The sequence below is a fragment of the Gobius niger genome, assembly GCF_951799975.1.
Source record: "Gobius niger genome assembly, chromosome: 13".
In the NCBI taxonomy this organism is placed as follows: Eukaryota; Metazoa; Chordata; class Actinopteri; order Gobiiformes; family Gobiidae; genus Gobius; species Gobius niger.
The window spans coordinates 13,304,308-13,330,717 of NC_136864.1; the positions used below are offsets into that span (position 1 = coordinate 13,304,308).

Consider the following 26,410-nt stretch of genomic DNA (forward strand, 5'->3'; position numbering starts at 1 on the left):
CTTTTCACATGGACAGTCTCACAAGGTTAACCGTAGCCCAACACTGACATCTAGTGGATGGAATTAGAAACTTCTACCACCTGCCCTCACTCTAACAAGTTATATAAGGGATTATAGATTTCTCATTTGTATCAAAGAATCGTCAGTAATTTCTCACTTTATAATAAAAGGTTTTATTTTATTTTATTATTAGCATTAGCCTGGCTAGCATGACTTGTGACGTGTTTATGTCATCATAGCACTTGTTTGGCCCGTGAGCGTCGACGTAAACCTCGACTGAATCAGGAAGTCCGGGGATTTTTTACTTTTTCCCCTGCTCTTGACGCGTAAATGGACCGCAGCCACGCTTTATTTTAACTTTTGGTCATGTTTGGCAACATTTCCCACCCCTCGCCCGTGTCCTGAGGCGCCAGGGTGAACCATAGCTTTGGTAATAAATAGTTAACAAAGTTTTTACAGTCGCCATTTCTCGCTCTGAACACCTGGATCTATTCTTTGGGGGCGAAATGATGGAAGGTCCTCACCTGACAGAGGAAGAGATGACAGAGATTAAAAAAGACGTGAGTAATTACACATGGATTCAGATCCTAACTCAGTAAAAGTAGATAACAGAGTCTGATCTGTCTGTAATGGCAAATGTATATGTAAACTTGTCATATTTTTTTTTTTTTTTTTTGTCTTGAAGCCGGCTGGCCCCTCTTTAGGCCCGTTTAAAAGAGGAAATCCCCACCACACCCACACTATGACTACATAACCACACACTTCTCACTTTTACTCACAGTCAGCACAGGACTTACATGGTTGTTGTGGAAAAAGATCATTGTGTGAACTGTCAAAGATAAAGAATATAATACTGCAATAGTTTGTCTTGATAACTGTCTAACAATTAAGAAACTGTTTATTTATAGTAACATGTTTGTTTGTTTTTTACAATATTTCATGACTATATTTCATTCTCAATCTTGTAATAGCTTTGTAATAATAAAAACTATTGTCTGTCCTTTCTGTTTTGTTCCCAGGTGCTGATCCGGATGCGGCACTACCTGTGTGACACTATTCTTGCGGACCGTCACGTGGACTTCCTGAGGTCGCGGCGGATCCTGACCCGGGACGATGCGGAGGAGATCAGCTGCAGGACCACGCGGAGGAAGAGGAACGGGGTTCTGCTGGACTTTCTGACAGACAACCCCAACGGACTGGACGCGCTGCTGGACTCCATCAGGGAGATGCGCTCCCAGACCTTCATCATCACCAAACTCACCGACGAGCTGCAAAAGGCCAAGAATGAAAAGCTTGAGACTCTCAGAGGTGAGCATCAGTCGGGGTTTTGTGGTGTGATGTGTCAACACTCGGGCTGGGTACCATTACACGATACCAGCATGGGATCGGGAAAAGGTTTGGATACAACTGGCATACAAAAAATATCGGAATCGAAAACAAGTACTGAAAAAATAAGTATTATTCTTTAGATACCAAGTTTTCAGTCAAGTCTCAAATAAATGATACAAATTTAAAAGAAAAGGTATTTTTTGTGAAATAACAAAACATTATTGGCATTATTATTAACACATTATTAACATTATACTGTGTTATGGTGTTAGGTGACAAATATTTTAGTATAGGAAGTGAAAAAATATAGTATTGTTATTGTAAACAAAGTATCGTTAACATACTGGTATTAGAATAAAAATGTAACACTATATTGTACAAAGATGCTGTTGGTTGGGGGAAAAAAAGACTAAAAAGATTAACTAATTCTGAGATGTCTAAACTTTTATGATTAAGGGCCACATAATGAAATGAAGCCACTGACTGATGGTCACTGAAGTGAACCATTCAAATTGTTGCATTCACATTTTGCCTTCTCAAAGCTGATTTTAATACTTTAACACTGCATACTTTCAAATAACAGCTTACTGACAACTAATACTCCACTGTGAAACTCTTGTTATATCCTGTCTGGTTTGAGCCCACTTCCCTTTAGTCAGTGATGCACTGTTTTTAGCGCATCTGTGGTTGTCTCAATCTGACCATTTAAAAATTCTCATGACATTTTTCAGCAGCGGCTTCCAGCTCATCTGTCCTGACTCCCAGCACTACCTCCACCTCGGACCTCTCTTTCTCCAATACCTCCACAATGCTGTTCCACCCCGACGGGGAGAAGAGCGCCGCAACGTCAGATTTAGGGGCCTCGCTTAACCTCATGTCTATCCAGAAGGGGTCAGAGTTGTGCTCCGTGGCCAGCGCTAACCTCCCCTCCACTTCCTCCAGCCTCCCCAGACCCGGCGACCCCGGGGCCCCACCGCTGCCAGACGAGATCCTCGTCGAGTCCCCGTCAAATATAGACGCTGCCTCTCCGGGCTGTAGCAGCACTGGAGGAGACCCCAACTTCCAGCCGCTCCGGTCGCGCTCACTTACTCCGAATTCAGCCAGGAACCTCTTCTAACATGAAGGCCAAACGACGAATGGGGACAAATGAACTGGATACTGAACTGAACTCAGAGTTTTCAGTTGTTTATTTAATGGCATAAATCATAGACTATTTTACCCAAAGTTAATACAGTATGAAAAATAAATCCTTGTGGAAATATAGCAAAATCACATTGGGGTGGCCATGACAAAATTGTTCAGGAATTAAATAGTTTTGAGGTTCTTTCTATATAGTCTCCATTTTAACATTAAACTTAATTAAATTCTGTTTACATTGTACTCAACTGGACTTTGACACAACCTTTTTCACTTTACATTGGTACTATCTCCAAAAAAAAACGATTGTATTCGGGGACTTTGTTGTGAGTTTGGACTCATTCTGCCTGAGAAGCCGGCCTGTATGTCTGACACTGCTCAATTCTGCTTCCTATAAAGTGAATGTTCTCCAGCTGCATACTGTATTTCAAAGCTGCATTAACATTAGGGCTATACCACTATATACACAGATGTACATGCTCTTCAACTACTACAAATACCATTTATGTTCATTTCCTGTTTTTTTTATTTCTGTTCAAACTACTGTAAACACTGTGCTGTTTGATTATGTTTTAAGGCATTCCTATTGGTCCAAACTAAGACGTGCTTTAATGGATGTAAAAAGTCAAGCTGAATATTGTGTTTGGTGACATGAACTGTGTGCTTGATCATATACTCTGAGTGTTTTTTTATATTTTCTATCTTATATGAAGAATATCTCAATGGTTTTGTAACTCAGTCAGTTGCTACTGGACACTACTTACTTTGTGACACACTGTTTTAAATAGAAAGTGGAAGGTCAATACCTGCTAAACGGCCCCTGTTAAAATGCTACTTTAATCATCTGAGGACGTTTAGGCTGGTACACATTTTGTTTTCACCTGTGACATGTTCGTGTGTGTGTAGAGAAAACAGTGAGGGAGTGACAGTGATTTATTGTGTTGAACTCTGACAGCTCAGGTTCACAGTTATTGTCAAGCAGCTCCTCGATGCACGGGTAATAACAGGTAATAAAAAACAGTGTCTTTTTAGGCAACTTACTCATTCCTGCACATTAAAAACAATTATCAACATGACATTTTAATTTGAGCCAATCTAGCACATTATTTATTGCAATTAATCTTACTATATTCACTTTAATTGTAGTATTTGATCATAGTCTTTAATAGTCACCATCAATGTAATTTCTTTTCACTGAATAGAATTGGGCATTGTTTTATTTCTAGGCATCTATGTAACCAATAGACACATTTCCAGTCAAAATGAGTGGCAGCTTGTGTGAGAAAACCCGTTTGATAAACATCAGAATGACTGGAATGGAACTGTACCTTCATGGTGAGCGAACAACACGAAGGTATAGTTACATTCACTTCTGTTGGTGTGCAGTGTGCAATGGAGGAGTCCGAGCCGCTGGTCCCGCGCGGGGCCGGGCCGGGCGGGGTCCACGGTCAGTACGGATGGAGGGGTCACATTCGAAACTCGGAGTCCCACATCGTCGACGACTTCAGGAGGAAGCTCAAGTACTTCTTCATGAACCCCTGTGAGAAATACAGAGCAAGAGGCCGCAAACCCTGGAAACTGCTGATACAGATACTGAAGATTGTGATCATCACGGCACAGGTGAAAGGCGACAAATATGGTTCTAAATAATGAGAATGAAGGGCTTCTAGTGTGCTGGGTTTTGTAAAAGATATTTATTACTGGTTTGTTTTGCATCAGGAGTTGCATATTTCAGATTTTGAGCGAGTTCAATACCAGATTAGTCCTGTTTTAGTTCTGACCTGGTTTTTATGTTAAGGTTTAGTCCAGGGGTAGGCAACGTCAGGCCCGGGGGCCAAATCCGGCCCCCCAGCACACAACCTCTGGCCCCCAAGATGATTTTGAGAAATATTATTGTGCAAATCAGAGATCTGTTTAAGTTGTCTAAAAATGCGAGAAATAGTGTCAGTATTTTAATGTCCTGTCAGAACATCCCGCTTGGTCATATATAATGTTAAACAGTGATTCTCTACAGGCGGGTCGGGACACAAAAGTGGGTCACGGAACAATTTTCAGTGGGTCGCAAGTCTACAAGGAACTTTATTTCAATATTTTCCATCTGAAACTGCATGGAAACACTACTCTGTTAAAATGAATGTTATTGGGTTGTTTTGATCATAATTTCAGTCTTAATGGGAAATCTACTGCTTGTTCAACAAAAACTTGTGTGGAATATACAATATTTATATGATATATGAGAAATGACAGTTTTATTTGGGTCCTCGGCTCGTCATCCGAGGGTAATGGTGGGTCCCAAAGCCCTGCCACCTGAGAACTGATGAAAAACATTGGCATTTGCTGAAAATAGTTCTTTACTTTAGGCTACAATGTTGAGGTTCGGCCCTTGGGTGTTTTGGGAATGATGAAAATCGGCCCTCACGACGCAAACTTGCCGACCCCTGGTTTAGTCCAAGTACAGCACAATTATTTCATCACTTCGTTTAGATTATGATGAGATAATTTCTTGCATGTTAAAAATGCTGTTTCAAAGCCTTACCATTTCTAATGTTACATACAGTGTGTGATCTAATGTTTTCTCATTTGTTTAGTTGGTGTCTTTTGGGCTCAGCAATGAAATGATGGTGACTTTTAAAGACGAAAGTTTGCTGACGTTCAAACATCTATTTCTCAAAGGATTCAAGGACCATCAAATGGAAACTTTTGCCATTTACACCAAAGCTGATTTATATGATCACATCTATTATGTGATCGACAGGGTAATTATGGAGCGATGTAAATCAATTCAGCGAACGTGCATTCATGTTTATATTTGATGTTTTTTCAGTATATTCACCTCCAGAACCTGACTGTGGGTAATCTTGCGTATGAGGCTTCTAAGGGAAAACCAACTCCTCTGTCTCTTTGTAAAGTTTTCTACAGAAACAGCAGCATTGATCCAGGCAATGAGACATTCAACATTGATCCGCATCTTGAGCAAGGTACTTTTGATTCTGCTACATTTGCTCCCGGCCTGGTGGTATCATGGGCTTAAAAAACAAATACTGATTAATTGTATAGATGCCTTTAATAAATAATAAATGCCTTTTTATGATGATATGGTTTTTTTGGTGAAAGATTTCTTGTTCATATACATTGTAATACGATGTACAATGACATAAAGCTGATGATCAACGATTAATAATTGTTTGACAAAGCGTTTTAACCAACTAAACAAACAAAGTGTGTCTCTAATGTCCACCAATGCACTATGTAATGGAGATAATTTCTTCCTAGAAAAAAAATGCAAATAATGTAATAAAACGGCTCATGTTGCTGACCAAGCCAATCTTTTTCTTTTTATGTCTATTTTTCAGAGTGTATTTCTGTTTTTCCCCTGAGCTCAGTGGGCGCACCTTTGGATACACACTCCAACTTCACTTTGGACTTTAGAAGGTGAGTCTAAATGCAGATGTTGGACCACTTTACTAACAGCTGCTTTAGCTTTTCTTATGTTGTAATAATTTGTTGAAAATAGAATACTATTGTCAAATGAAATGGGTAAACCTTTCCCTATCAAGACAAATTGTACTAACAAAGTCTTTAATTTCCTGTAGGCTTCTGTCAGTGAACATCTACCTCACTCTGAAGTCCATAAATCTGCAGACAGTGCGCCACAATGAGCTCCCAGACTGCTATGATTTCCAAATCAAGGTGCGATATCCAACATCTGTGAGTGAAGCAGAACTCTGTATTCATAGTATATTCATAGTATATTGTGTTTTTACCCCAGATCATTTTTGACAACAGCGCCCACAGTGGAAGGATCACCGTCGATGTTGATAGTAATGTGACGCTTTATGAATGCAGAGACTGGACAGTGGAAGGAACTTGTGAGTTCAACAATACACATCTGTGATGTTGTGGCACCAGCAGAGAGCAGCGTTGTGATATTTGTACAGCTGCTGCATGTCAACAAATGTGGAAAGTCACTTTTCTTGTCTTACAATCAAATTATTTGGAATAATGCGCCAAATAGGCCTTCCTCTTTGATTTGAGGCAGTGTTGTAGCCGTTTTGATGGTGGCGACATTTTTACTCAAGCGCATTAAACTGTATTGGCATGTACATTATTGAATTAACTTTTGTAGTTGTATATGCAGTATTTTTTGCTTACATTGCTGATATTGAAACTAAAACTAAACTTAGACAGAATAGCTTTTTGTCCTCATGCACTTCAGTTTGTGTTTCTTTCTTCATAGCTGATAAAAACAATTATGGACTCTTGGTGTTCGATTCAGTGGTGATTTTAGCCTGTTCTGCCTCCTTTATCCTCTGTGTCCGCTCTATCATCAATGGCATTCAACTTCAATTTGTGAGTACAGAATACTAAAGGATGCTGTATGTTTTTCTTCTGGATTTCCCTTAAATCGTTAAATTGTCTATTGTCTGCTTCAGGAGTTTAACATATTCTTCCATGCGTACTTGAATAAAATTGTAAGCTGGTCCGACCGTATGGAGTTCATCAATGGCTGGTACATCCTGATAATTGTCAGTGACGTTTTGACCATCGCTGGGTCTGTGCTTAAGATCGGAATACAGACAAAGGTATCGGATTCAGAGAGCTTCGTAACTTAGTGGTTCTGTCTTGTAAAGTGAAGTCTGTTTTTTGCAGTTCCTTACCAACTATGACGTCTGCAGTATTTTGTTGGGAACTGCCACAATGTTGGTCTGGGTCGGAGTCATGCGTTATTTTGGATTCTTCAAGAAGTACAACGTAAGAAGGATCTGTTACCGCAGAGTTACATGTGTCTGGGTTTACTCCAGGCACATGCAGAGGAACATGAAAAGTGCAATAGATGATACCACATTTGTTTTGATTTCAGATCTTAATATTGACCTTGAGGGCAGCATTCCCAAATGTGATCAGATTTTTGCTGTTGTGCTGGGATGATCTACTTCGGCTACTGCTTCTGTGGGTGGATTGTGCTTGGGCCACATCATGACAAAGTAAACGCATTCTACTCCTTATATACTCAATAAAACATGATCAAAGCTGACTGTATTAAACAAAGATATTATTTTGACTTGTTCTTGCAGTTCAGGACTCTGGATAAAGTGACCGAATGCCTGTTTTCTTTGATTAATGGAGATGACATGTATGCCACCTTCTTGAACATGAGGGACAAGAGCTACATGGTCTGGCTGTTCAGCAGGATCTATCTGTACTCCTTCATCTCCCTGTTTATCTACATGGTGCTCAGCCTGTTTATAGCCCTGATCACTGACACGTATGAGACCATTAAGGTAAATTTCTTCTGAATATTTCAAACATACAAGGTGTTGTGGCGTATGACTCCAAACGTATCCAAAACGCCACGGTAGGCTAAGGCAAGGGGGTTGGAACACTGATGACGCGCAGTCAGAACAATTGCACAGCTTACGAGGGTTTATTCGGGATCAAAGCAGTAAAACAGGCACTTACTTTGATGATGTTGAATTGAAATGCCAAACCTCAATAAGACAGTGCAAATCTTTCTTTTGATGTGAAAATACTACAATACGGTCAACAGAAAGTTTCTCCCCAAGCTCACCCCACCGCCATGATGCAGGCCCAGCACAAACACACAGCCCAGGTGAGCGCGCGCACTATATAAACCACTCCCACGGTGCCACCAATCACCGTGGTGCAGAAGCACGTGACAAAGCGCGTGCACGTACTCACTCACGCGCCATTCATTCATTGGGGAAATCACCAAAACCTCTATATGGCTCCTACATTCCGGCCCCTAATTATTGTATGGTAATAATTACCCACCACCATTAACAGGAGTAGGAGACAGAACCATAACCAAGGGCAAAAAGTAAAACATAACTGAGTCCTTTAGAGTCTATGTGTAGAAGTCATAGTCATAGTCCATAGTTCAGCAATGTCCAAGTTCGTTCATGTAATCCATATCGAAAAAGTTCAGAGTTATAATCCACACGATCTTCACTGCTCATCCGCTTCCTGCAGAAGGCAGACTTTGGTAATCGGACGGTCCAAAGTGCTCGATTTCGTTTTAATCCTCACTGTACGCACTAGTCCATTTTTGTCCGAAACGGTATCCAAAACTCTTGCTGTAATCCATGAATTGCGCGGTGACATTTCATCCACGAGCATGACGACATCTCCAGGCACGAAGTTCCTTTGAGCACGATTCCATTTTTGGCGCTCTTGCAATCCTGGAAGATATTCCTTCAACCAACGCTTCCAAAAACAGGTTAGACATGTACTGCACTTGCTTCCAGCGACGACGAGCATAAACATTCAGCCTTCTCGAATAATCCAGGTGGCTGTGATTTCATGTAGGTCCCCTGGTATGTGGTCCCACCATCAAAGACCACACGCAGTTTTTTCTTTGTAGGGTGATACACACCGTGATGGGGTATATACCACACTCTTCCATCACATTGAGTCAACTGCTCAGGTGGAACTCTCTCTGCGTAGCCTTTCTCCAGCATCTCTGCCATGAACTTGACATAATCAGAGCGAAAGGTCGGATCTTTAGACAAGCGCCTTTTGAGACTGAACGCTCGTTGAACTGCAACTGTCTTATTGTTTGGCAATTTGAGGTATCTTTGTTTTACTGGCAATCCAATGCTATAGTGTCCATTGATCAGCTTTACTGAATGCGAGACTGACTCCATGAAGCGTTCATCTTCTTTTGATAATCCATGTTGTTCATCTTGTTGAGTTTCCGGGAAATCAACTTTCAGCTGCTTCTCCCACAGCTCATCCAATCTTGCTACTGAGATAAGATTGACTGTGACGTCAGGCGGCTCATACTGCTTGTCCACTTGGCAATCTCCTCTGAGCGGACCATTCACCGTCCAACCCAGGATGGTCTTGATGGCATAAGGGCCCCCGTCCACTGCACGTACCACCTCCCAGGGCTCCAGCGCCTGAGGTACGTTAGTGCCAATAAGGAGATCCACATCTGCTTCAACCTCTGGTATTTTTATGTGCCTCAGATGCGGCCAACGTTGGAGGTCCTTTCTTTGTGGAATATTTCCTCGGTGGACAGGCATGCTCCTTTGCGTGAAGATCTCCGGCAAGTCGCAAAAGTTGTTCGAGTCCAGACCAGCCACTTCCAAATCTGTCAACATGTAGCTGTCCACAACTTTCTCTTGTCCCATCGTTCTGAGGAGGATCCCGAGCTTCCTTCCTGTGAGGTTGAGTCGATTCATCAGACGTTCGGTGCAAAATGAGGCCGTGCTCCCTGGATCCAAGAACGCATAAGTGATCAGAGTCTCTTGTCCCCTTTTGGACTTCACCTTCACGGGCAGTATTGACAGCGTACAGTCTTGCTTGCCGGCCCCAGTTAATCCACTGGACTGAACAGACACCACAGCACCTTCTCTGGCACTTTCTGAACCACCATTAGCCTGTATAGAACTTATTTGCCTTGTTTTGGAGTGGATATGCAACAACGTAGGATGCTTCAGGTTGCATACTCTGCACGTGAGACGCCTTTTGCAATCTCTGCTTCTGTGCCCAATGCACAAACAACCGAAACACATTTTGTTTTCCTTCAAAAAAGACATTTTTTCATCTTGAGTCCTTTTATCCAACAGAAGGCAAACATCCAAAGAATGTCCAGCTCCACAGAACAGGCACGACCTTTCAGGTAAGTTCTCTTCTCTTTTGTCTACAGGCTCCATTTTCTTCTCAGCAGGTGCTACATTGGTGGCAAAACTACTGCCTCGAGGTTTTGTACTTGTCCGGAAAGATCCAGGTGTTGACTCTTTTCTTCCAGTTCCAGGTGAGTCTTGTATATCTCCAAAGATAGGGTCACTTGCAATCTTAACTTGCCTCTCGATAAACTCCACAATGTCGTAGAATGTTGCTCTGCGATTAAACCTTTCTTGCAGATTGCAGGCCACACATCTCCACCGATCACGCAGCTTGTAAGGAAGCTTTTTTACGATAGTTTGCATGTTGGTGGGCACGTTCAGGTCACCCGCAGAGTCTCCCATACAGTTGCAGCACTCACGCAGCAGTAGACTGTAGGCCTGCAAAGCCTTAAGGTCTTCTCCCTTTATCAAAGGCCACAACAGTACCTTGTCCATATAGGCGGAGGCTACTTTGAATGGATCTCCAAAATGCTCTTGTAGCAAAGCCTTCGCCTTAATGTACCCATGAGCAGCTGGCAGGTGTTGACAGCTTCGGACTAAATCCTGAGACTGGCCTCTAGTATACTGCTCGAGGTAGTACAAACAGTCTTTGTGGCTGTGAGTTCGGTCTTCAATGTTGTGTTCAAAAGCTCTTATGAAGGCTCGATACCGAAGAGGATCACCGTCAAATACTTGCAGGTCTCGTTTGGGTAACAGGTAAAGCGACTGTTGTTCAACTAGTAGAGATGTAATGTCATTCTGCTTCTCCAGCACTGTAATCAGACGCTGATCGGAAGTGTGCTTGGTTGTAGGTGAGATTTGGTCAAGCTGGATAGGAGGAACGGATTGATGGAGTGCAACTGATGTTAATGCTGGCAGGCCGGCCCCAGTCGGAGTAGAACGAAACTCAGTTTGGTAACTTGCTTTGGGCTTAACTGACACATTGCCTGCAGGTATCATGTTCTTCGTGACCTCTGTTTGCGATGGCTGTGTGCTGTATGCAGGCACAAATGTAGGAGCATCCACGTTTAAGTGTGTATTTTTACTCTTTTGTAAATAGGAGTTCATCCCATCAGATTTAGCTGACACACGAGAACCTTCAGAAGCCTTTAGCACATTCACTTTAGCCAAAGAAGCCGCGAGTTCCATGTCCAAGTCCATCGCCTCCATGTTTCTCCGTAGCTGTTCTTGCTGTTCCTCCATTTTCCTCCGTAGCTGGTCTTGCTGTTCCTCCATTTTCTTCCGTAGCTGGTCTTGCTGTTCTTGCATAGCATGTTTTTCTTTCAACAGTTTTTGACGTGCCATAAGAGCAGCGGTTTCTGCTTCTGCTCTTATTCGGGCTGAAGAGGTACTTGAAACAGACTTGCTCACGACAGTACTGCGCTTGCTTGTTTTTCCATTAGATGCATTAGAAATACTGTCGATTGGTCCGATATCCACTGCAGTACTTTTCAGATCCATTACAGTTTTCAAAATGCTTGTTATATTGTCATTGGAAACAGGATCTGCATGTGGGAGGCATTCTTGGTCGACAGCGCCCTCTGGTGGAATCTGTTGTGCATCAGTGACTGTAGGCAGTTCCAAGAGCCATTTATTTGCCTCTTCCACACAAGTAGATTTATGCTCTTCAACGTGGTCAAACCATGCGTTCTGTTTTTCTTGTTCATCAGCTGGCACCATAGGAATGACCACATCATGCAGTTGGCTTGCTTCATTAAACAGACTGGACATATTTTCAATACATGAGCGGACTTGTTCAGCATTCTCAGCACTTTTCATCAGCTCTGTTATTTCTTTCATTGCAATTTTTATCTGTTTTACTTTTGCTTTTCTTTCATTTTGAAGCTTTTCCAGTTTCTGTTCAAAAGCTTTAAACGTAAGCTTTCGTTGTCTCTTAAAAGTTTCATTTTCATTTGACTCGTCTTTATCTGACATATTTCTTTCACAAAAAATCCAGAAATCACAAAAATCTGCAGTACACACAGAACACAGCGCTTTATTTCTTTTTCCTTATTTTTCTTCTTATTTATTTTTGCTTTATCAAGGTACAACGAGTTATTCTTCACCCCAACCATTCACGAGGCTTAAGCTCCACCCTCGTTTACTTTGCGTAGCGGTGGATGCTAAAGTCCCAATAACAAACAGCACTTCATCTTTTGTAAAAGCACCGCAGCGTCCAAATGGGGAATAGCACATTGACAAACAATCCAAAATGTTTACGAAAACATAGCGCGGCTTGTAGCCGAAGCGACTGTGGCAAACAGCGTGTGCAGCGTAGCAGCAGATTTGTGAATGAATGGGCACTGCATAGGATCCATGCGCGTTCACGTCTATCGTTCACAACTTTGATAGCGATCGTAAACATCCAGAGTTGTCCGACACTACGTTGATACTGCGCTTCAACAATTGAGTTTTCTGTTGACAAAATGTTGTGGCGTATGACTCCAAACGTATCCAAAACGCCACGGTAGGCTAAGGCAAGGGGGTTGGAACACTGATGACGCGCAGTCAGAACAATTGCACAGCTTACGAGGGTTTATTCGGGATCAAAGCAGTAAAACAGGCACTTACTTTGATGATGTTGAATTGAAATGCCAAACCTCAATAAGACAGTGCAAATCTTTCTTTTGATGTGAAAATACTACAATACGGTCAACAGAAAGTTTCTCCCCAAGCTCACCCCACCGCCATGATGCAGGCCCAGCACAAACACACAGCCCAGGTGAGCGCGCGCACTATATAAACCACTCCCACGGTGCCACCAATCACCGTGGTGCAGAAGCACGTGACAAAGCGCGTGCACGTACTCACTCACGCGCCATTCATTCATTGGGGAAATCACCAAAACCTCTATATGGCTCCTACACAAGGGCTTTCACTGGTTCCAAGATACAGTAGCTGTATGAGTTGGTGATATTGTTATAACTAATTTCTAACCAACATTGAATGATTTGAGAAATAGGGATCAATTAACTTGCTATTTTTTCTTGTGGCTTTAAAGGGATTATACAGAGTTTAAAAATGTTTAAATTAAGTATTTTCCTCCCCCTACATGTTCCAACAATGTCCTAAGATGTAGAATGATCCCAGACCTGTTCACCACAACTGGCTCTAAAATCCTGCACTGTCACTCAAAAAGGTGTTATTTTGGGTTCGAAGTGCAGTCATGCATGAGCTTAATATAGAAGCTGCAGTTACACGTATGACCTGAGGTGGTGGTAGTGAGTGTTAAATGGCTAACTTGCATCTAGCCCCTTTAAAGAGGCATTATGGAACTTTTTTACAATTTAAAAAAATAATAATAATATTTGTACGTAATTAACCTTGTGTGTGACACGATAGCTTTATGGGTGGTTAGCATGGCACCTTTACTTTCAAACACAATGGCCTACACCATGCTCCTGGGTCAGTATAATGTATGTGTTACCATGAAGAGGGTCCATCAAAACCTACGAGAAGCAACTGTGATGGAAAATAAAGGCGCCATGCTAACCACACATAACATTGGGTCACAAAAAGGTAGTTTACGCATGAATATCAAGGTTTATTCCCCGTCTAAAAAGTTCCATAATGCACCTTTAAGTCTAATCAATTGCTATCAAACCCGAAACCCAAACCTTTAACACTATATTTTATATTCCTTGTGATTACAAGGAAGACACTCAGCTTTGTGCCAGTTTAAACCATGCCTAATTATTCTATCAGAAAATTCACCATTGAAGTAACTGAACTGTGTCTCAGTTAAAACTATTGTCTTGATATCTCATGAATGCCTCCTATTTTTCAATACTTATCTTTCTAGCATCATCAGCAGGACAAAATACCAGAGTCGGAGCTCCAGGCCTTCATAGCCGAGTGCAGAGACCGGCCTGAGTCTGGGACATACCAGACCAATAAATCCTTCTGCTGCTGCCCTGGGTGAAAAATGGAAAAAATGCACAAATGCACAAATTGCCTCATACACATGCACATGGTCTTATTCATGGTCATAGGAAACATCAAGAAGGACATTCTGGCAACATTTGGTTGTTGCCTGAAAAAGCATGTATTTTATTGAATCTATTTGGACAGGTTTTATCTCCTCAGTATGAGAAATGTACATTTTGTTGTTTTAAGCAGCTGTTGTAACTAAACTGTAAATGCTGAAATGATAGTGTCTTGAACAGTAGGTTATTATGGTTACAAAATAGGCATGGTATGTGTAACCTCTTACCGAGCCTTAACCAAGTGCATTTTCTCCAGTTTGGCTTTACCCAAGTCTAAAAGCTTCTCGACTGGAGCGTACAGCCTGTAGGCCAGGTGTAGCGCCTCATTTGAAAGCTAAGATCTACAAAACTCACCTAAGCTTTTTCCTCGTTACAATTTTCGTCCTTTTTGTTGCTGTTTTGGACATGTTTTGGTCACATATTTGTGGCTTGATTGCAGTTACAGTACACAAAACAATATGTGGCAAGAAATCAATAAAAGTGACAAAAACGTGGAAAAAACTTGACATAAATGTGACATAAATGTGGTAAAAACGTGACAAAAGCGTGGAAAAAACATGACATAAATGTGGAAAAAATGTGGAAAAAACGTGACAAAAAGTGACATAAATGTGGAAAAAAATGTGACATAAATGTGGCAAAAACGTGGAAAACATTTGACAAATATGAGAAGAAAAAAATTTGAGAAAAACGCATCGAAAACATGATCGAAATACAACAAAAATGACTTTAACACGATTAAAAAAGCAAGGAAAAATCTTAAATCAGTTTTGTAGGTCTTTGCTTTCAAAAGCGGTGTCCAGTCAAGCAGCTTTTAGATTTGGGTAAAACTGGAGAAAATGCACTTGGTCAAGGCACGGGTTAAGGGGTTAACACAATAAGTCTAAATAAAACAAAAACTCTCATTCTATGAACAAAATATGTAGATAAGTACGTATGTAATGTGAATAAAAAATATCATTAACGATAAATGCCATTTTTAGATTATAAGAGTAGATGTGTAATGTGTAATGTGTCTTAAAGCAATCAGGTGTCTCTCTCTGAATATTTTATAATAAAAGCAAGTTGCCTCATTTGTTCAGTTTTGTTTGTTTTATACTTTTTATTACAACATTAACATAATAGCTGGAGAAGGTCAAAAAGAGGCTAGTATTATTTCCCCTTTTTGACTCAAATAAACTGAATAAACCCTGACTATGGACTTGACCCTGTCCTGTCCAGAGACGCTTTTCCTGCTGGACTCACGGTGACACCTGACGTCCCCCTGACGTGCCCCTCATTTGCATAATCTCCCCTGTCCAATGCGCGCCTCCCGTACTGCGTGCCTCGCGACGCAGCCTCCAATAACGACGGCGATTGGAGCAAAGCCACTGACGACAGGACTTCAAAAAACACCCATCTACAACACTCCTCTCTCCTGCTGCGGAGGTAACAGGCTGATCGTGTCCCGTGGCGATACTAAAAACGCGAGATTATTATTTTTTTCCCCCCCAAACCTTGTACAGTGGAAGTAGCGGCTGGATTCGACGCTGCGCTTCCTTCGCCAGGGATGTTGATATCTTCACGCGCGTCAGAAAGAAAGCCGAGAGTTGACCTATTTGGCGTGGCTCTGGCTTAATTACCCTCAAGCTAAGGTATGTTACACCGAACAGGTTTGCAAACATTGTAAAGCATGTCTTTTAGTGGCTTTCGATCACGTTTCCTTACATCATTTTGCCCTGCTAAACACTTGAAACGGCTAAACAACGGTCAACTTTATTATAGCGTTCCTCCTTGTTCGTAGTTGGTTGGGGAAAATAACCTGATTTCCTTAATGAAATAGGAAAACATTAACTAATCCATCGCTTTTTGGTTATTAAATGATGATGTTGTTGTTGTCAAGCCATGCTCGCCTGCAAATAAGTAACTATTGCTTCAGGTTTTACTGATCCATTAATTTTTTATCTCAAACTACCTCTGCCAGAATAAGACTCTGGTTCTGTAGATAAGCTAGTCAATGTGGCATAAAATAATAAAGTAATAGTGTAAGCAACTCCTGTCAACCATTTTGCACAAGTTAGGACAATAATTACAGCCCTGTGGGAATGACATAAGCTTTGAGATGGCTGGTTTAGCTTGTTTTGCCTGCATATACTGTATGGAGGAGATCACTTTGTTGTCCCAAAGTAACAAAGGTTATATAATCCACACTCCATGCCTGTTTTATCTTGCCTATTCTAATTTTGTCAAAAGGCCTATTCAGCAAATCCCTTGAGCTCTGCCTGCTCATCTTACTGCAGGGCCTTTTATAGTGGACATTTGAACCAAATGGGAGGTCATTCTTAAACCTCTAATTTGACTGATAATCCTGTGTTATCAAAATTCAGATTATCTACAACAACTAAGCTATCTCATGCTCTTTTTTTGCAGGGCACAGTTCCCAGTCGGAGCCTCTGGTCTTTTGCATGGCTGCTAATCCGACTTCCTTCCTGGGGGATAACTCATGACCGGCCTGTGTAGCATCCTGATATGTTGGTGATATGGGAGATTGGTGGACAAGTGAGCCAAAGGAAGCGTCTTCTGGTATACTTTTCATTTTTGAAATATTGTCGGCTATAGAAGATGAGCTGATTTGCCTCTCTGCTAGGGATGACCCAGTTTCTCGTCTTATTTTAGACCAGCAACCTATTTTATCTTTCTCCTTTTTTTGTGGATCAAACTACAGCACTGTCAGTCTAACTCCGTCCCTGTTTGTGTTTTGTAGGAAATTATGAGATATCCAGCATTTCACATGTGACGATGTCCCCCTCGAAGCAGAACAACATTATGTCGATGTACTCCTCTTTGGCCCTGTCCAGAGCCTCCTACAATGTCATCAGTGCCTTTTGCACCGAAGACAACGTCCAACAGTGCATTTCATATGTTAACCAGGTAATACTACTCTACGTCCTGATCAGGGCTGCACAATATATCAGAACATTTGCAGAGAAGTTCAGGTTTAGTCAAAATCTTTTGGTCCGTTTTAGCTTTCTTTAGTCCTTAGTTTTCCTTAGTTATTATTACTAGTACTGCATAGTTTTTTAATACTGTAATGTGAATATTTCTGCGTACATCATAATGGCCCATGAATTTAGATCATTGTAATGGATGCAGCTCCTTTCTTCTGTACAATTTTGAGACATGTTCCCATCTTGGTTCACTCCATAAAAGTACATATTTGTTTAAGATACCTGACCAATGAGAGGTTTTAAAATCTGAGGGAGAGCTACACATATCTTTACATTTGCGATAAGACTGCAAGGTAACACAGGTGTTGGTGCTCTCACCTCCTTAGCAAAAAGTCTCGGGTTCAAGTTCCGGGGGCCTTTCTGTATGAAAATGCCTGTTCTTCCTGTGAATGTTCTGTAGGCTCCCCTGTGATTGGATTCTGAATTCCAGTAGGGCTTTAAAAAGATTGTTACTATATAATACAGTACATAAAGTCATTGTTTTGGACTAATTGCTTATTATGTGATTTTATATTATTATTTTTTTATATTTTGTACATGAAACTCTTTCTTGCCCATTCTGCACATGCACACATTCATGCCTGTGTCTGTTGTTGAGCAGGAGCTGGACTCTCTGGGCCTGTCCTCATGTATAGACTCCAGTGCACCAGGGACTCAAGGCCTGAACGCGATGCCGGCCCTGAACGCCTTCTACGAGCTGCTGCAGATCCACAGACGAGACATGACCACAATGGAGGAGCTCGAGAGGGACCAGTACAAAAAGTCCAGCACTTTGGAGCATGTGCAAATGAGCAATTCAAGGCTCAAGGTCAGTGCTGCAAGCTGCTGTTGAGGTAGTACGAATTCATCATCTGAAAATGTATCAATTTAAACCTAGTAGACAAAACGAAACAGAAATGTTTAATGCTGTTCTGCTCAAAGGAAGTAGGAACAAGTAACTACGAACCTTAGATGTCCCACCCCTTTTTCATTCAACCCATTATAGAAATATTTATATTACACATTAAGCTAAAAGCTCTGAACCTCTATCCTCTCTACATGGTCTACTGAAAGAAACTGAATAGAAATTGAAGAAAGAAAGAAAGAAATCACTGTACCTTATGTACTCAAAATCTTGTGCCTTGCAGCTTTTTCTCTCTATTCTGCTGTGTTGGCAAGTCTTGCACATCCCATAGGATTTATGCTTCCAATGATTCATTGTTCAACAAACTGCACAGATGAACCAGTTAATGAGAGCGTCCCTTTCAATGGGACCTTCTTTGTATGGGAGCATGTGATGGTGATGGCCTAAAGCTTTCCTCACTGGCTCAACATTCTCTTCAAATATGTGTTTAACAAGTTAAAAAAGTTAAAAAACTAAATAGCTATATACTCCCTCTCTGCTGAAAGTATTTTGCATTGTTATTTTAATATCTTAATTCTTTTGTGCCAGGACCAGTTGGAGCTGTCGATGAGGGAAAAGTCTGGTATGCATGAAACTGAAAGGCAGCTTCAACTGAAAATGAAGACGTTGCAAAGCTGTCTAAGGACCGAAAAGGAAGAGGTTTGTTGTTTCTATCGTTTGAGTTTTTTGTGTGTGTTATTAACAGCGTAAGCTACTCGGTACATTACAAAGACTCAAATGGGTTGTTTCTTATAGGTTCAAAAGCTTCAAAATATTATTGCGAGTCGTGCCACACAGTACAGCCATGACGCCAAGAGGAAAGAGAGGGAAACTGCTAAACTCAAAGAACGCCTAAGCCAACTCTTGGTCGATAGAAAGGACAAAAAAATCTGTAGGTTACACTATAGGCACAAGATGATGTATGGTTTTAAAATCAAATAATAAAATGTTTTGTCCGTCTTGATAGCCATTGATGTCTTGAACTGTTTGGGACGCGCAGATGGAAAACGAAGCCACTGGAAGACCACAAAATCAACTGCCAGGTAGATACAGAGAGAATGAATTTAATAAAGTATACCTTTACCTTAACCTAACAGACGGCGTCATAGGGAACACCTACAAAAAATAACTCTTTCACCAATAACTCCACCACTACTTCAGCAAATACTGAATTATGATTTTTTTTTTTCTCTTCTTTTCATTTCTATTTGTTCTGTTTTGATCTTTCTTTAAGGAATTGCCTTCAGTGTATCTGTGTTTGGGTGTCATTTGATGATTCAACGGATATGATGCCCACCTCAAGGGGGATTGGGGAAAAGAAATGGGGAAAAAAGTGCTATGCCTGTATACTGATAAAATTATAAATGCAATAATGGCATCGCCCCAATAAAAAGTTGATCAAAAAAAAAAAAAAAGCAAATGTTCATGCCCATTCATGCTAACCATAATGCTGACATTAGCTTCATGCTACAAGCATCAAGTGCATTTTTTTTTTACTTCGGTAAAAACATTCACGAGAACCTGATTTTGAAGTTGCTAAATATGTTTATAGTCTTCCAGAAAATGTGAACAAAAGAGTGCAAGATTTCCATGGCGCGTTGCAGTCTGTATCTATGGTATAGGTTACCAAGTTGGTCATATTAAGTGGATACACATATATTTTATTTTGTTACTCACAGCCATGAGGGGGACATGTACAAGTCCTTGTTGAGTGACTACGAGGCGAGTCAGAGGTCGTTGATGCTGGAAAACGCAGAGCTGAAGAAAGTGCTGCAGCAGATGAAAAAGGAGATGATCCATATTTTAAGTCCACGGCAGACGTCCAAAGGAGCCACCGCTGAAGACAGCCAGGAGCAGGTATTTATATCATTTTATCATCACATTTTGAAGGCAGTATCTTGGATTTGGGTTGTTTTTTTGTGTGGAATTTGAAATGGTTGTTTCAAGGCTTAATGGTAAAGGTTTTATCATTACAGCTAAAGGTGGGGCTTTACATGATGGTTAACTTTAGATTGCTTTACAAGATTCTGCTTAAACTTGACATATCTTTGCCGTGTCATTCAGGGTGACTCGGACACAGAGGAGAGGGCAGACTCCGGCAGAGAATCACTGGACAAGTCATGTGAGGTCGCCCGAGAGCAGCTCACCAACAGCATCCGGCAGCAGTGGAGGAAAGTCCGCAGCCACATGGAGGAATTAAACAGCCAAGGTGAAAACTGTTATGTGTGAAAAACTTTTTTTAGTTTTGAATTAAAAAAAAGGTATAGGGGTAGAAAACTGTTTAAAGACTACTTAAAAGTTGCCATCTGCGGCGTATATTTTTTTATTTCAACAGAGTTAGGGTGACACAGCCCTCTTTTAGCCCAAATATGTCTCCATGGATTTATGGATGTTGCTCAGACTACTAGCGGAAAGGCTTCATGTTAGTCACAGGAAGGAAAAAGCCACGAGTTAAAGCTATTCTATCATTTCTAGTACTTAAGTTAAACTACGCCTGTGGCAACAACTGTTATAACAAAAGTACAGGGCCCTCCAACTTCAAAAACCTTCTTTTCTTTTTGGACATTTTTTTCCCCCAAATCAACAATCGGAATATTTAATTTGTCCTTTTTTTTTCCAAATCTGAGTGTGTGACATTCTTTATATACTAAAATTTGGAAATATGTTGTGAATTACAGAAAGTTTACAACCTTAACATATTTTACCTGTTCTTGTGTTGTCTTCGAAGCCTCTCAGAACCATGGAGACTTGATACCCAGGCAGACCCATGATGATGAGATGGAGAGGATGAGGCAAGAGGTCCTACAATGCAAAGAGTTCATTCAGACACAGCAGCAGCTTCTACAAGTCAGTATCTACACATTACACCGAGAGTTTGATCACTGTCATGAAACGTTTTATATTTTTGGTTGTAAATGCACAGCAACAACTGTACACCTCCTTTGACGATGACACGGCGGCTCTGCTGAACGACTGCTACACTCTAGAGGAGAAGGAGCGGCTCAAAGAGGAGTGGAAACTTTTTGAGGAACAGAAACGAAATTTTGAACGAGAACGGAAAAACTTCACTGAAGCTGCTATCCGTCTGGAGAGAGATGTAAGAGATTATTATTTTTATTTTTTTACTATGCTTACTTTGAGGCATATCTTAAAGGTTTATTTTTTTTACTACACAGAAAAGAGCATTTGGTGAGGACCGTGCAGCTTGGCTCAAAAATCAGTTTTTGAATATGACGCCTTTTGCAAATCGTAGGAGAGGATCTTCATCCGATGGTCATAGTTCACTGTCGATAAGTAAGTAATGCTCATTTTTAACATTTATAAGAATAACATTTTGGTAAGTTAAACACACATAAGCTCCAATAAGTGGAATGATGTGGCTACGCTAGTTTCTCTGAGGTGAAGTTGTGGGCGCTAGTACTTCCTGTCTGTATTAATTTGCATGAAGATCAGCTTGGACCCATTTGAATCATCGTATTTCCTAGAGATTCTGTGGTGGACAGTGAGTTCCTGGTAGATGATCATCACTTACTGCAGGTTAACGAGTTGCTCTACAGTGTAAATATTTCCGTAGAGGAGACGTGTGTTTATAAGGATCAGTGAGTTTGTCTTGAAGCTAAAGGCTAACATTAATTTCATACATTATAAAATTTGAAATAATGGATCAAACATGAACTAATCTGCATATAAACCATCTTGTCCTGCTTACATGTTTTTTAATCAGTATATATTTTTATTACATTTTCTATAGCATGTTAGCCTTTAGCTTCAAGACAAACTATCAATCCTTTATGATCACAGGTGTCTCTCCTCTGAACTTGTTACATCAAGATTTGAACACACAGTAAATGATCATCTATCATCATGCAATCTTTAGAAAACATGATTATTATTATTCCAGCAGGTCTGAGCTAATCTTTATAGGAAAAGAAACGAAGTACTGGCGCTCACAACGTCAGGTCAGAGGAACTAGCATAGCCATACTGTGCAACAAGCAAACATTTACATGATGCATGATCGAACCACAACATTTTAATATTGCAAGTCATTTTGACCTATATTTTTTAAAAGTGTTTAACAGAACATTATAATTTTAGCACTAAATGGCAAGCAGAATCTTAAACTGGATATAGCTGGCCTTGAACAATAATGTGTCATACATGTTTATGTCTGTTTTATAGGAAGTGAACCAGAACTGCGAATGTCTTCCTCTTCAGTCTATCTGCCCAAATCCTCGACCTACACCACCAACTTCTCCACTCCAAAACCTACGCCTAGACCTTCTGTGCCATCTACAACTGAACTGTACCGGACACTCCGACTTATCCCAGAAACTAGGTACAAAGACGTCGCATCATCAGGTTACTCTCTCTCAATTAGCTTGACATATAAACCTTTTTTATGTTTGTCTTTTAAGCTCAAGACACTCAAATCGTGGACGCTGGCAAGAATCGACCACAATTGACAATGGGGACAACCGGGCCAAGTCTAAAATTCACTATCGAAGTGGGGAATTAAGTGTTTTCAGTTTGGGAGAAGAGGAGAACAGTCTAACCTGACAAGCTTCCAGTGCCTGTTTGACTGCAGTGAACAATGTCATTCAAACACTACTTTTTATTTTTTACTTTTCTATTAATCAAGCATCGGTACCACTCTGGACTTCGCTGAGAAATGCACATTGTCCATAACTAATCACTAAATGGAGCACTTTAATGATTTTTATTATTTAAGAACAAGTAGAATGTATGAATAAGTTGTACATAAAATCTTTAAGTATTGAATTTAAATTAATTGTTGGAAATGTCAGGATTTAGTTTACATTTATAGGTTTACCTCTTGCAGAACCGTTGGGTACTTTAGTAGAATGTGTCTCTAATGCAATAAAGATCATTTTTAATAATTTGTGTTTTATTTGTTCAGTACAAGTATTTTAATTAAAGTCTCTTCTCATTCTCTCAATAGTTTATGCTATACAATGTAGCAAATCACACTGTATTTTTGCTCTCAAAATGCAGATTTCTTTTTGTAAAAAGTTGTTTATTTACTCTAGTTATACTTATTCGCATTTTATTTGTTCCATACACATATAGCACATAACCCGACCCCCCGGTCCTGTTCAGTCATTTAAGGAGTTGTAAGGGTTTCAGAAATATTCCAATATTCCACCAATACTGGCTGAAGACTTTTTAATTTTTATATATATATATATATATATATATATATATATATATATATATATGTATATGTATAAACCTTTATTAATTACAGAGTAGATCAAACAACATAGAGCAATAAAAACAAACATGAACATACTGAGGGCAGTTACAGTTAAAACAACAAATGCAGGTGTGTGCGTGTGCTGTTTGCGTGCTTTAGTTTGTTTTTTCTCTGAAAAAGTTACAAACACAAGGACAGAATAGTAAAGAACTTTATCTTAGAGAACTATAGGGACGTGTGTGTGTGTTTCTTTATAGTTGTGTGTAAGTATATTTATCTCTCCCTCTCTCCTTCCATCTGTCAATACTTTCCTAGCCGATTCTTGTATCGGCTTACAACTTTCATAAATGAAAAAACAACCAAAAACAGCACAACTATAACTTAATCAGTGGTTCTCATTCATAAACTTTGTCTAAACAAGGAAACGATACCCAACATTTACTCAAATAAATTATTAGTTTGATCATTGCATCTATAAATCAAAGCTCTGGCCCATTATTTTACTATATAGCGCCCTCTGCTGGTTTTGACAAATTTATCAAACGTGAAAAACCGGAATCCGGATGTTATCATCACCTTCTGCTTTTTTTTTGGTCTGGGCATCCACCCACTTCACAACTGGAACTTTTTAGACCGAAATAAACAACAAACATGTCGACTTCTAACCTTATTGCCATGAAAAAAGTCGTCCAGCAGCTGCGTTTTGAGGCGAGCATAAACAGAGTGAAGGTAATGTCCATTTTCATGTGTTTTCCTTTTGTTGTAACGGGAAGGGTGCAACAAATCCGCTATGGTTAGCAAGGGGGCTACTCCCATGGCTGTTCACTGATCTGGGCGTAACTTTAGCGGAAAGTATTCTTCTTTTGAAGTAATCGTAGAGTGAAGTGTTTGCTATTTCTGTGTTTCTAATCTGGAGTAATTCAAGAAAACTTTAACTTTGAGGGGAAAAGGTGGCACAAGATGTGAAAGTAGTTTATCCTCGTGTTTTGGGTTAGCTTTAGCTGTTGGCTCGTCAATCTGGGGCTGCTACATATCCAAGCTAAAGGCAATTTTGCTGTTAACTGTTTTTTCCCATGGGATTTTTGTTTTAAAATTTCATTGACAAATTGAGTATGCAAATTACAATTATTTATGTATTTATTTGACAAGGACAGATACAAAAACATAATTAAACTGTAGCATAAGTCCGATGTTTGTATCATTGTTTATAGCAGAAGCTGATTTGCAGCACTTGGCCCTAGATGGGCTTTTACATAAACAGTGCTAAACATGTTAAAAGGGAATTAGAAGAATTATGTATATTGTAGTGAGATAATAAGTATTAAATAACTTGATGGCATGTGTAAAATAATTGTATAATTACAGTATATCTTGTTATGATTCAATAACTGATTAGATGAGAGCTTGTATTACCTGTAAACCCTCTCTAGTCCCTCACTATCCCTTTGCATCTGTAAAGTTTCCCTTTAATAGAGTCTAAATACTCTGCCTTGAGAAGGATAAAATCCTCCACCTCAAAATTAGGTTTACTGGCTTTTGTATTCTCAAATGTATTACTTGAAATGCGTTGACCCACTGACGAAGAAGAAGAACTTTATTTGTATAGTGCCTTTCACAGACATGGTCACAAAACGCTTTACATGAGACAATTTTACATTCACTCCTTTCGGTGGTGTTCAGTTTCCCCTGGCAACTGCACACATCGCCAATGATCCCTCTATTCATTCACGTGCACACATCATTCATTCTGGCCTATTGTACATGTTTTAGAGGTAGGGGAAACCGATGTACCTGGAGGAAACATACAGACACAGGGAGAACATACCAACTCCACATAGAAAGGACCCTTCCAGGTGGGAATCGAACCCGGGACCTTCTTGCTGTGAAGAAAGAGCGCTGACCGCTGCCCTACTGTGCCAGCGCCACAACTGCTACTGGAGTCTCGACAGAAACTTTTGGGGCCTATGACTATAACACTTTGTTGATGTGTATTACAGGTGTCCCAGGCCGCTGCGGACCTCCAGCAGTTCTGTGTGCAGAACGCCTTGCACGACCCTCTGCTCACAGGCGTCTCATCCAGCACCAACCCCTTCAGGCCACAGAAGGTCTGCTCGTTCTTATGAAACCCCAAGGCAAGTTACTTTCCACAATTCAACCTTAGAAATTAACCACTGAAGATATACTACAGTATAGTGGAATTAGATGTGAAACAACTCCTTGCTGTTGTGATTTTTTGGTTACTCAACAAAGATCAGAAAACATTTGCGTAAAACAACAAATCCTTTCTAACTTAGATATTATAATTGGTCCGTGCTAGCTTTTGTCACAGCAGCTGATATGTTTACGCAGGACAGTTGGTACCACGCATTTGGCATTTGTTTATATTACAACATCCATAATGGCGTTTTTGTCATGTGACTGATAAAAAACAAACCCCCAATAAGCCGAATGCCCATCTCGGGTCGCACGTTGCATTATGGGTAATGAAATTTCTTTGGCTACCAAACAATATTGATAGTTAGCGTGAAGCAACAAAGAAAGCTCTGATTTGGACCATTTTAACCGCTGGAAAGTTGATGATATAAAGCGTTTTTGTCGTCGCCGTGGAGCTTGTTTCAATAATAGCATAAAGTCTATTTTTACAACCTCGTCTGCGTACGGAGATGGACAGAAACTGAAAGAACTGAACAACCGTTCATATGAAGATGCCTCAAATGTGACGACCAGTTCTTGTTCACATAGTTGGAATAAGTATATGAGAAAAACATTTATGACCCTTGAAGGCATTTATGACACTTGAAGTCTTTAAACCAATGCCCGTAAGCCTTATAATTCACGGTTATGGCTCAATATACTTCGGTTTTCACGCTCCACTACCTGAACTCGCTCACACATTTCAATGGCGGAGTGGTTTGTTAGTAGCCGAAATTAGGAGCCTGATTGACTCACGCATGCGCAGTCGAGATGGGCATTCGGCTTATTGTCACTTTACTATGTGGCTATTCCTGTTCATGTACAGTCCGTTGCAGTCCAGTATTTTCAATTTTATTATACTGTTAATCATAGTCTTTATACATAATTCAATTCAAGACTGCAATATCATCACTGTAGGACAAATAAAATCTTTTCTCTATTTACTAATCCATTCCAGATTGTCTGTCTTATAAAGCCTGCTCGCTTGCACTGACACACTGACTCTGTAGGAAACTAATTGCTGCAGCTTTTTTATTGTATGTTTTT

At 40.3% G+C, this 26,410-nt stretch overlaps 2 protein-coding genes across 2 annotated transcripts; both read left to right on the forward strand.

The window, feature by feature from the left end:
• Positions 1-302: 302 nt before the first annotated feature.
• LOC306972873 (uncharacterized protein) lies at positions 303-22,793 on the forward strand. The gene is made up of 28 exons (XM_079569580.1): positions 303-560; positions 1,020-1,308; positions 2,061-2,443; positions 3,853-4,086; positions 5,055-5,222; positions 5,291-5,444; positions 5,820-5,898; positions 6,060-6,174; positions 6,236-6,335; positions 6,704-6,816; positions 6,900-7,049; positions 7,117-7,218; positions 7,542-7,748; positions 10,139-10,246; positions 13,900-14,015; positions 16,593-16,645; positions 16,827-16,993; positions 17,672-17,878; positions 18,503-18,613; positions 18,710-18,845; positions 18,921-18,996; positions 19,633-19,810; positions 20,018-20,162; positions 20,682-20,800; positions 20,877-21,050; positions 21,130-21,247; positions 22,135-22,291; positions 22,371-22,793. Exons 1-28 carry the CDS (start codon positions 507-509, stop codon positions 22,510-22,512), a joined length of 4,155 nt encoding a protein of 1,384 aa, XP_079425706.1. The 5' UTR covers positions 303-506; the 3' UTR covers positions 22,513-22,793.
• A 959-nt stretch (positions 22,794-23,752) lies between these two features.
• On the forward strand, positions 23,753-25,295 carry gng5 (guanine nucleotide binding protein (G protein), gamma 5). Its single transcript, XM_079569257.1, has 2 exons — positions 23,753-23,899; positions 25,168-25,295. The coding sequence occupies exons 1-2, from the start codon at positions 23,822-23,824 to the stop codon at positions 25,291-25,293; spliced, it is 204 nt and encodes a 67-aa protein (XP_079425383.1). The 5' UTR covers positions 23,753-23,821; the 3' UTR covers positions 25,294-25,295.
• The last annotated feature ends 1,115 nt before the right edge of the window (positions 25,296-26,410 follow it).

Coding starts and splice junctions, on each gene's coding strand:
- gng5 (XM_079569257.1), top strand. CDS start 23,822: ATGTCGACTTCTAACCTTATTGCCATGAAAAAAGTCGTCCAGCAGCTG. Junction 23,900..25,167: donor CGAGCATAAACAGAGTGAAG/GTAATGTCCATT, acceptor TGTGTATTACAG/GTGTCCCAGGCCGCTGCGGA.
- LOC306972873 (XM_079569580.1), top strand. CDS start 507: ATGATGGAAGGTCCTCACCTGACAGAGGAAGAGATGACAGAGATTAAA. Junction 20,801..20,876: donor CACAGCAGCAGCTTCTACAA/GTCAGTATCTAC, acceptor GTAAATGCACAG/CAACAACTGTACACCTCCTT. Junction 21,248..22,134: donor TCATAGTTCACTGTCGATAA/GTAAGTAATGCT, acceptor TCTGTTTTATAG/GAAGTGAACCAGAACTGCGA.